Genomic DNA, 9,742 nt, shown 5'->3' on the forward strand with positions numbered 1-9,742 from the left:
ACCTGCCCCGGGCGGCGTGTGCGCGCCAGCCACCTGGGGCCCACAGCACGTGCGGGAAGGGCCCGGGTGCGGGGCGGCGGCCGGCGGCGGGAGTCCATGGAGGTGGAGGAACCGGCCTCGGAGGGCGGGGCGGCCCAGCAGAGGCCACGACCGTGCAGACTGGCCGCAGCCAGAAGAGAGGAAGCGCAGAAAGGACGAGAGCCTGCTGGCGACAACGTGGACCCAAGGCCCTGGTGTGCAAACTGAAAAACACACCGAGACACGTCGTTGGTGCAGAGAAGAATCTGGTGCACCCCGGGGGACGGGGGTGGGAGTGGGGGTCCAGGAACTGTCGGTGCTGGTGTAGCAGCGACACCGACCGGGTCACTGTGTCTGTCGTGCACCTGAGACCAGTGGAGCGCCTGTGTCAAGTGCACTTCCGCTGAAAGAGGAAGGGAATAGCTGAGTTTCTGAAAGGGCCAAATCAAAGCAAATAAGGCGCCCACTTCCGTTTGTTTTTGCACAGGTCCGTTAACAGGCTCAATGAAAAGTGGGCGCTTAGCTTTCTGAGGTGGACTGGGCACCACCAGTTGACGGGAAGAGGGAGCTCCTGCCCAGCCAGCCAGACTCATGCCAGCCTCCGCTGCCCCCGGAGGCCCCAAGGATCTGGCCGGAGTGGCCCCCACCTTCATGCCCTAGGTTCTCTTTGAGCACAAAACATAGGCGTTGAGGGTGATCACTGGAGCCAGAGTGATGAGGTCCCATCTTCTAGCTCTGCCACTAACCAGAGGTGTGACCTTGGGCAAGCTACTTAACCTCTCTGAGCCTCAGCCTCATCATCCACAGAATGGGGATATAGCACAGTTCATACTGCTGTCCTTGTGAGGGTTATAGGAGAAATGCATGTCAAAGTGCTCAGTGTGTGCCTACCACATAGTAGGCTCTCCATAGGTACCAGCTGTCATTACTCCTGTCCTACGGTGAACATGGCTGTCCTAAGTCAGCAGTGTCTGAGGGGGCAATCCTGCAGCAGACCAGGCCCACATGAGGGAGGCCAGAGCAGGAGTGGGATGGGCCACCTGCCGAGTCCGGACCCAGGTTCCATCTGGGCCTCGCCCTGAGGGTGAGGGGCAGTGACTAATGCGCTTGGGGATGAGGCAGCAGCGGGGGGTGTGACCGGGAAATCCTATGGACAGGGGAGTGGCTGGGAGCGCTGGGTCCCCGTGGCCGCAGCAGGCGCGGGGAAGAGAGGTGACAGCCACCGTCCTCAGTTCTGTGGGCCAGGTGTGCAAACGTGGGGGTGGCCGTGGCCTGTGGCCCACCAAGGTCTGCTGAGCATGAGGAAGGCACCCTCCCAGGCACGGGGCTGTGCCCCCAGCTGGACAGACCACACTGGATCTGGATTGCTTCTGTGGCTCCATGGCTCCGCGGCCGCCGTCTGTGCTTCTCAGCAGGCGAGCTGGGCCCCGAGCTTGGACCGTCCTGCACCGGAGCCTCTCTCCCTCCCACGTCACCCATGGGGGAGCAGTGGCACCATGTTAGCTGGCTTAAGCCCCCCGCCCTGTTCCTTGTGGGTGGACACACCCCACACCACATGTTCACATGCCCTACGTCCTACGGTAAACTTTGCTCTAAAAACGTTTGAAGGAATTTTTATAAGTGTGATCTTGATTTTATCTGACTGTGAAGAATTCATTTTAATTTACGTTTGGCTCACAATTTCTTGGCAGTAGTCGCGTCGGTTTGGGCACACTGGCTAAGTAAGATAAATCCAGCCTACACGTTGTTTTCAGAGAAATGACATTTTTAAAGTTTATTTTTAAGTCTTCTCTACACCCAACATGGGGCTCAGACTCACAACCAACAGATCAACAGCGGTTCGCTCCACCGACTGAGCCGGCCAGGCGCCCGGGAGGGACGGTTTTAGGATTATATGGTGTTGACGTAAGGTCACACTTTGTAGACATCTAATTAAATGTTTATTACTTTAGATTTTGCTGCTCTTCTCGGGTTTTAGAGCCCGGGTATCTTGACAGTCGTGGGCCCCCTGCAAGCAGGCTGAGCTGGCCGCCGGGCCAACAGTCTAGGGCGTGAGCTGCCCTGTCCGGCCCAGAACGTGGCCCTCTGTGGGGAGCACTCAGCCTCACCCTGAACCCTGGGGAAGGGCCACGTGGCCACAGCGTTTCAGCAGAGTCCCAGTGGCAGTGGCCCGAGCCTCCAGGCCCACCCCCAACACCCCCTCGTCCCGCCAGCCCTCTGCCAAGCCTCCCAGGCTCTCTCGAGGCCGCTCCAGAGGGCTGATTTTCCGCAGACCCCACGTTGTGTCCGGCCTCCCGAGGGCCGGAGCCGAGCTTCGGGGTGGAGCCCGTCCCGTCTTGCAGCACCTCCCCCTCCGTCCCTGTGCCCAGTTTTTATAGGTTATGTAAAATGCTGAACCAGACCCTCCCCCCACCCCAGGCCTCCCACATGGAGACGCTAGGGCCAGTTCCTTTCTTTTCTTAGCAGCTCCCCCCACCCCCACCCCCGCCTCTGGTGGCTCCTGAGTTCTCCCTTGACCCCTTCTTTGAATGGACATTTGCAGTTCCCGAGTCTCTGAGACTCCGTGTCCACGTCCTATGGTCAGGGGGCAGCTTTACGCAGCCCGCGTGCCTCCCCAGAGTCTAGCCCAGGCGTGCTTGGTGCCAGAGGGCCTTTTGGAGCCCAGTGACCAGAAGGAAGTGGCCAGCCCAGGAGGAAGTGGCTGCTGTTTACTGGAAAGGGGAAATTTGGGCAGTGAACTTGCCCCCACATGGGCAGCCTCGGGGCAAGCCCCGGGAGCACACAGCCAGTGATTCATCCTGGGCCGGTTTCCCTTGAGAGGGATGGGACAGGACGCCCAGCCGTGCATGGCCCCTGCGCCTCTCGGACCCCAGGATGCCAGCCCGCCACAGGAGAGGCTCACGGTCCTGTGGGGAGCCCAGAAAGGAAAGGAGGCTTCAGCACCTGAGATGCGGTGTGTCCTTAGACCTGTCTGTGCCCTCTCTGGGCTGCGGCCTCCCAGCTGTACCACGAGGGAATGGGCGACTCGGTGATCTGGGGCCCTGCTCTGCCTGCTAGGAAGTGTATCAGCGGCCCGAGGCACAGCTGGGAGGCGCCAATGGGGCACTCCTGTCCCTGAGGCAGAGAGCACAGAGATGGCTCTATTATTTGGAGGTGGGGGACACAGTGTGTCTGGGTAGGGCCTTGCTAACCCCAGAGCATGTCCAGAGGAAGCTGGCCTGGATGGGGAGGGCCCTGGAGCTCACGGGCCAGGGGGCGGGGCTAGAGAGGGAACAGGAAGAAGGGGGCAGCGACCAGTGAACCGCCCCCTCCCCACCCCACAGGGAGACCACTGTGGGGGAGCGGGCTGTCCACACGTTCCCACTAGGCCCTGTGCCTCCTGCCCTAAGAGGGCCAGCGGGAAGGGGCCAAAGTAAGGGAGGGGCTATGTGACTGTGGGCGTATCACCCACCGCCCTGGACCTCGCTTTCCTCATCTGCAGAATGGACCAGCAGGGGCGCTACCTCCTAGAGCTGTCACACAGCTGAAGTCAACAAACATGGAGTGCTCAGCCCAGTGTCCAGTCCTCAGGGAGGCCCCAGAGTGGTGGCTAATTCAACCCGTCCTGGGCCCTGGCTCTGTGCCTCCGCCTCCTGTGGGGGCTGCTGACTCTCAGAAGGGCCTGGGCCTGGTCTCCTGCTGCCGGAAGGGCCCTGGGCGGGCTGGGGAGCCGCAGAGACAGGAGCCCCGCCAGGGACCCTCTCCGCCTGGATTTGCAGACTCTGGCTTCAGGAGGCCTCATTTCCCTACCAAATGGGCAGGCAAATCTCCACACCTGCAGCTCCCTGTCCTCCAAACAGGCGGAGGCCTGGGAGCCCCTGGGAGCCCATGGAGGGCAGAGGGCTGGCGGGGGCTGAGTGGCAGGCAGGCGAGGCCTGCACAGGAGTTAGGGGGAGTCCCACTGCTCAGGGAGCAGGTGAGGACTGGACCCAGGGTGGGGGTAGGGGGCAGAGGCCCTGGGTCCTTCCTGTTCCCTGTCCTGCTCCTCAGCCTGGCTCTGTGCTCAGGACCCCTGCCCGTCTGCCCTCAGATTCCAGCCCCCTCCTCACACAACCTCTAGAACCGAATCCTCTGCCTGCGAGGGTCACCTTGGTGGTGGGGGCATTGCAGCTGACCACTGGAAGAGGGGGGCTCCTATCAGAGTCCAGGCACCGCCCGGGTTCAGTGAAGGGGCTTCCAAAAGGAGTGTCAGAGGTGCTCACACGAGCCAAGCACTGAGGAGCCAGGAGCTGGGAGGAGACTCCCTGAAGACAGTCGGGATGCGATAATGGGCAGCGAGGTGACCCCGAAAGAGCCCACTCGGAGTCTGTTTGCAGTCTCTTTTGTCTTCTGAAGTTTGAATATATTGGCTAGATATCTACTAACTTTGATCTGATGCATTGTTGGGGCACACATGGCATCTGAGTAGGAGGGAAAGGAGGGGGAGGGCGGGCAGGTGCAGCACATCTCTGTCTCTAGTGCCGGGTCTCAGTTTCCTGTCTTCACAGTGGGGACGAACAGGTGCCGTCTCTACCTCACGTGCCTGGTGCAAACATGAAGTCATGTGTACATGTGTTTGAGTGTCCAGCGCACAGTAGGGATGGCTGTCGGGCTCCACTGTCCCTGCTGTAGGGGAGGGGGCAGTGTTCCATGTGCCAGGCCCCCGGGCAGCCATCTGGCCTCCGAGACTGTTCAGCAAGTGTTCTAGTCATGTGGCCATAGAGCCCTGCTCCTCCCCGTGGGCCCTAAGGGGGCCTCTCACTGGCTGTCCCTTCCTCGGGCCTCACGAGCACACGGCACGCAATCCTGCCGATTTTCAGTTTTGCCAGGAGCTCAAACCCACTCACTGGTGAGGCCAGATGGTCTACAGAGAAATTAACTCGTCCTTGCCGCGAAAACTGAGAGGTCGCCAACGGGGAAGGCTGCCGGTGTGGCGGGGCCTTCCCTTCCCGCTGGGCGGTCGGGGGCCCACGGGCCAGAGCGGCGGCTCCGGGGAGCAGGTGCCGCGCCGCCAGGGACTCGGAGGCCCAGGTGCTCTGTGCAACCCGCGCACCGCTTCACGTCAGATCCGTGCGATTGTGTAACGGCTTCGGTCACGTTCTACGTGATAACTGTGTAAACATATACACGTTCGTCTTTTGCTTTGAGGTTTTGGGGAAACATTATGTTTATGAATTTGCTTTGGAACTGTCTGGTTTTGAGAATCCATTGAACTGACGGGTGGTAGTGTCTTGGCAGTTTTCCCGCGCACTCGGGGCCTTGGGTGGGATCGGACAATCGGACCCCCGAGCTGTGATCGGACGTGATGAACGTTTCGTGAACATCCCGTGGCATAGACATTCACTCACACGCCTGTTCACTGTGGCTTTACCACTTGCTCTCGGGATTTCGGAGCCGGTACTGTCTCTGGTTTTGGAGGCGTTTCCTCGTCCGGGTCACAGACGTTTTCACAGGCCGTCGGCAGGTTCCGAGTGCCCGGCCAGCGTGCTGTGGGTGCAACCGAGCTGCCCGTGTGGGGTGGGAGGGCGGCTGGAGGGGCATCTCTGGGCACCACCCTCCGCCCCAGCAGCTGGCCAGAAACAAACTTGCTCAGCGACATCGAGGGCCGAAAGGACTCCTAGTGACACTGGCGACCCTTCCAGACCCGCGTCAGACCCGCCCCCAGTGTTCCTCGCAGGCAGGCAGCCGCGCCGTGACTGAGCTTGAAAATATCATCCATTCGGGGCGCCTGGCGGCTCAGTCGGTTGAGCATCCGGCTTCGGCTCGGGTCACGATCTCACGGTTCGTGGCTCTGAGCCCCGTGTTGGGCTCTGTGCTGACAGCTCAGAGCCTGGAGCTGCTTCGCATTCTGTGTCTCCCTCTCTGCCCCTCCCTTGCTTGCACTCTCTCTCGGTCTCAAAAATAAATAAACATTAAAAAAAAGAAAATATCATCCATTCATCTACCCATTCATTCAGTGTTACCTCGCATTAACGAATACAACCCTCAAAGGAGGCCGGTTGGCAACACTGATCGGAATTCCAGACTAACCAGCCTCTGAACCGAGGGCCCCCCGGCGGAAGGCGTCCCTGGCTGTTCTCACTGTTGTGCACAGTCAGGTCCGAGCCGGAGCTCGGAGAGCCTTAGGAACCACGTGAATGGCCTCCTGTGGGGGCTGGTTGCAGACCTCGCGATGCGGGGACACCGTGGCTGCCCCAGAAGAAGGGCGGCATCTCCGCCAGTCCCCTCCGCGCAAGCTCCCGGGAACGGAGTTAACGTGTGTCACAAAGCAAACCACTGGTCGTGCACAGAGCGCCGCAGAGACCCTGCCCTTTACGTACGGAAGGGGGCGTGTGAAGACCGGCCCGGACTTGGTCGGGCACAGAGACCCGGGAAGGACGGTCAGGGAGGGCGGGCCTGTGGGCCGGAGGAGGGCCTGGGCCCCGTGGCTTTTAAAGCTTGGGAGGAAATGTTTTCTTATATATTTAAAAAAAGTTTTAAATAAAGTGTTAAGGTTTATTCATTTTTCAGAGATAGAGAGAAATGGAGCGTGAGGGGAGAGGGGCAGAGAGAGAGAGACGGGGACACAGAATCTGAAGCAGCTCCAGGCCCCGAGCTGTCAGCACAGAGCCCGACACGGGGCTTGAACCCACAGACAGGGAGATCACGACCTGAGCCGAAGTCGGACACTTAACTTACTGAGCCCCCAGGCGCCCCAACTTTTTGATATGTTTTTATTTTTTAAAGCCACGTGGGTGTATCATACGTCTGAATAATTTAAAATATGCCAGTGAGCATCTAACTGGACCGAGCACCATTCTCGGCACAGGAGAATGGGGAACGAGGCGGACAATTTGAGAAGACTTGGGCTTGTCTGCCCTGCACAGGTCCCGTGAGGAGCAGGCCCGTGCCAACTGCCAGGAGGTGCCCACTGCCAGGACACCCGAGGGAGTGAAAACGCAGTGCCCAGGAATGGCTGGCGCATGACTAGGACTCACTGTTCCTGCTCCGTGGGCTCGCGGAGGGTTGGGGGGGGTCCTCGGGCAGAACGGCCGGCAGACCTGGGTGCGGCCTCCCAGGAGGGCGAGCTAGAGCCCCCGAGGCTGAGCAGTAGGGTATGAAGCCCGTCAAAGACCACCCACCCCTGCTCCTTCAGGGGCCTCCTAATGGCCCCAAGCCGGGGCGCGCCCCCCCCGCCCCCCCCCCGGGGCCAGGCATCCTCTGAGCACAAACAGGACTCCGGCCTGTTTGCAGGACTGGGGAACCCCCACCCCGGCCCGGCCCCTGGGGCACAGGCAGCCTTTGTCTTCTTATGCAAACGACCGGGTTCTGCTCCGGACAGTGTCCTCCCTGAAAGAGAGACAGGAGAGAACCTCATGGAAAATTATAGAAACACATTTCTTTGCATTTGAATACTTCCAGGAAAGTGGCAAACCCCGGCTTCCCTTGCCTTTTCTGAGCCCCAGGCCCCTTTGGTGTCGCCGAAGCCCTGGGACTTCTCAGAAGCGTTTTCAAATACGCATAATAAAATACGTAGCATTACGGCGGAAACCAACTACCCCGGAGTCGGGTCATCAGAATACGTGTGCTCTCCTAACACCACGTGTTTCCTCATGAGCATCTTGAATCACGAGACCCGGCCGTGGGTCTAACGACTATCATTTTACTCCAGTATCTCAAGATGTCTGCGGTAGCGGAGGTGACACGAAAATGTCTTGTCATTTCTGTCGGTGACAAAGTCACAGGTGACGTGAACACCGACGAGGCTTGTTCTCTGCACCCCTCATGGGGGAGGCTGCTGAATTGCAGCTAGAGATTAGGGAAAATAAAGATATAATCCACACACGCCCCTCCCCCCCAGCCCAATTTAGACCATTTTCATCCTTGGGGTTTCCGTGCTGAGCCCCGGGCTTCCCAGGCAGGAAGCCGGGTGAGGACGCAGGTCGAGCCTTGATCTCCACTTGAGCACGTGGAGCTGTAACCTCGGTTCAGAGTTAGGACAGGGCGTGCTCACGGTCAAAGTGACAGCCGGTCCCATCTCTGCCGGGACTCCCAGCACCATCGCCGGACTTCCCTCGTCGGACATCGGGAGCCTTGTCCCTGCAGCAGGTGAGACGCTGAAGCCCAGGGAAGGCCAGTCCCTCGCTCAGAGTCCCACGGCCGGAACCGAAGCCAAAGACCCAGGCTGCGGAGCTCCGGGAACCGCCGGGGAGGGGGGGAGAGGAGGGGGGACACGCTTCTTTCTCGAAGCGCCCAGACCCCGAGACAGGATGCCGGTGACACCTCGTGCCCCCTGGCCGCAAGTCCCCCAGGCAGCCACTGTCCCCGCATCTGCCCCCACCGCGCAGCGCCGTCTGGATTTGAGTGTCCCTGTGAGACACCTCGACAGCCTGCCCTCGCGCCCCCAGAGTCGAGAGGAGCTGCTGTTTCCAGCTCCAAGTTCTCACACGTCGAAATGGAGCTCCCTGCAGCAACGTAGGAACGAAGGGCCTGAGGTCTCTCGGCAGCAGGACCCCCGCCCGGACCCACCCCCCGGGGCTGGCACTTTGCACCTGCTGCCCGGGTGCTGACCAGCCTGGGCTTCCACTGTGGAGCTCAGGGATTTGCGGATGAACAGGCATCCTGTACTGTGACCTCCTCCCGGCCCTTCCGGGGGACCCTGTCCACACCAGAGACCCCCTCACCCCATCCCTCCGCCTCGAGCAGCGTCCCTCCCGAGCACCCCCTGCGGCCCCCAGCCCTGCCCGGCCCCTGTCTGAGTGGTGGGAGCCCTCTCCTCTCTCCGCCTGGTCCTCGGGACACACGTTACCCTCTGCACCACGTGCTCCGTCTTCAGTTCTCTGTCTCCCACCCCACCCCCAGCTAGAACATATGTGCCATGGGGGCAAAGCGCTGCTTTGGGCAAGACTTTATGCCCACGGCCCAGGGTCCACGCACACGGCAGACACTCAATAAACCTTGAGAGGAAGGAGATTAATCAGCACAGAACTTTGCCAAACTACAAGTGGCCACCATGAGGGAAAGGAACTAGAATTTAAACCCACTGTCCGGCTAACGGTAGCTGGGCTGAGGACCCCGGGCGGGGCAGAGACTGGAGGTTGGGGGAAAGGGGCCGGGAAGTCCGAGCTCTCCTCCCCCATCCACCCCCAGCCCACCCCCAGCCCGCCAGCTGCCAACGTGACCAGGTGTCCGCCCCAGAGTCAGGAAGGAGAACAGCGGAGGTGACAATAGGGCTCCTGTGTGGCGGGAGACGAGGGGCGGGTACTCAGGCAAATGAGGGGGTGCAGATATAGAGGCGCGTGGGGGCGGGCGCTCGGCTTCCACTGGGTGCTGGCCGCGATGGAGGGCGGCCCGAGGCAGCCCGGTGGGGCGCCAGGGCCCGAGGGGGAGGGGGCCGGCCAGGCCCTGGCCAGGCTGCAGCAGCTGGCCTTGACGTGGTTCACAGAGACGCAGGCGCCCCTCATTCTGCACGACGGAGCCCTGCCCCCCTGGTTCCACGGATTCATCACCCGCAAGTAAGGCTCCCCCGTCCACACTCCCAGCAAGACCCACGGCCCCTGGGGCCGCGAGAGAGCCTGGGCAGGCAGGGGCAGATGAGGAGCGCCGGGTTCTCGGGGGGCCACTCCCGGGGGCCGGGCGGGGGCGCGGCGGCCCTGCTCTGACTGTGAGGACAGGCAGGCGCACTCGAGTGCAGACCCGCCCTGGAGAACCGGGTGAGGGGGGGGGG

General features: G+C 61.1%; 2 protein-coding genes across 2 annotated transcripts in view; one reads left to right on the top strand and one right to left on the bottom strand.

The window, feature by feature from the left end:
* Positions 1 to 5,635, bottom strand: part of TBC1D2B (TBC1 domain family member 2B) — a 62,531-nt gene extending 56,896 nt beyond the window's left edge. Inside the window, exons 1-4 of the mRNA XM_029952324.1 lie at positions 5,438 to 5,635; positions 4,884 to 5,072; positions 3,833 to 3,932; positions 256 to 421 (exon numbers count right to left, since the gene is read on the bottom strand). Of these exons, the coding sequence (XP_029808184.1) occupies positions 256 to 421; positions 3,833 to 3,932; positions 4,884 to 5,072; positions 5,438 to 5,635 (653 nt within the window). The remainder of the gene's footprint in view (positions 1 to 255; positions 422 to 3,832; positions 3,933 to 4,883; positions 5,073 to 5,437) is intronic.
* Positions 5,636 to 9,354: 3,719 nt separating this feature from the next.
* LOC115302421 (SH2 domain-containing protein 7-like) overlaps positions 9,355 to 9,742 on the top strand; it is a 2,915-nt gene continuing 2,527 nt past the window's right edge. The window contains exon 1 of the mRNA XM_029952325.1: positions 9,355 to 9,530. Coding sequence (XP_029808185.1) covers positions 9,355 to 9,530 — 176 coding nt within the window. The remainder of the gene's footprint in view (positions 9,531 to 9,742) is intronic.

Source organism: Suricata suricatta, chromosome 9 (genome assembly GCF_006229205.1).
Source record: "Suricata suricatta isolate VVHF042 chromosome 9, meerkat_22Aug2017_6uvM2_HiC, whole genome shotgun sequence".
Lineage (NCBI taxonomy): Eukaryota > Metazoa > Chordata > Mammalia > Carnivora > Herpestidae > Suricata > Suricata suricatta.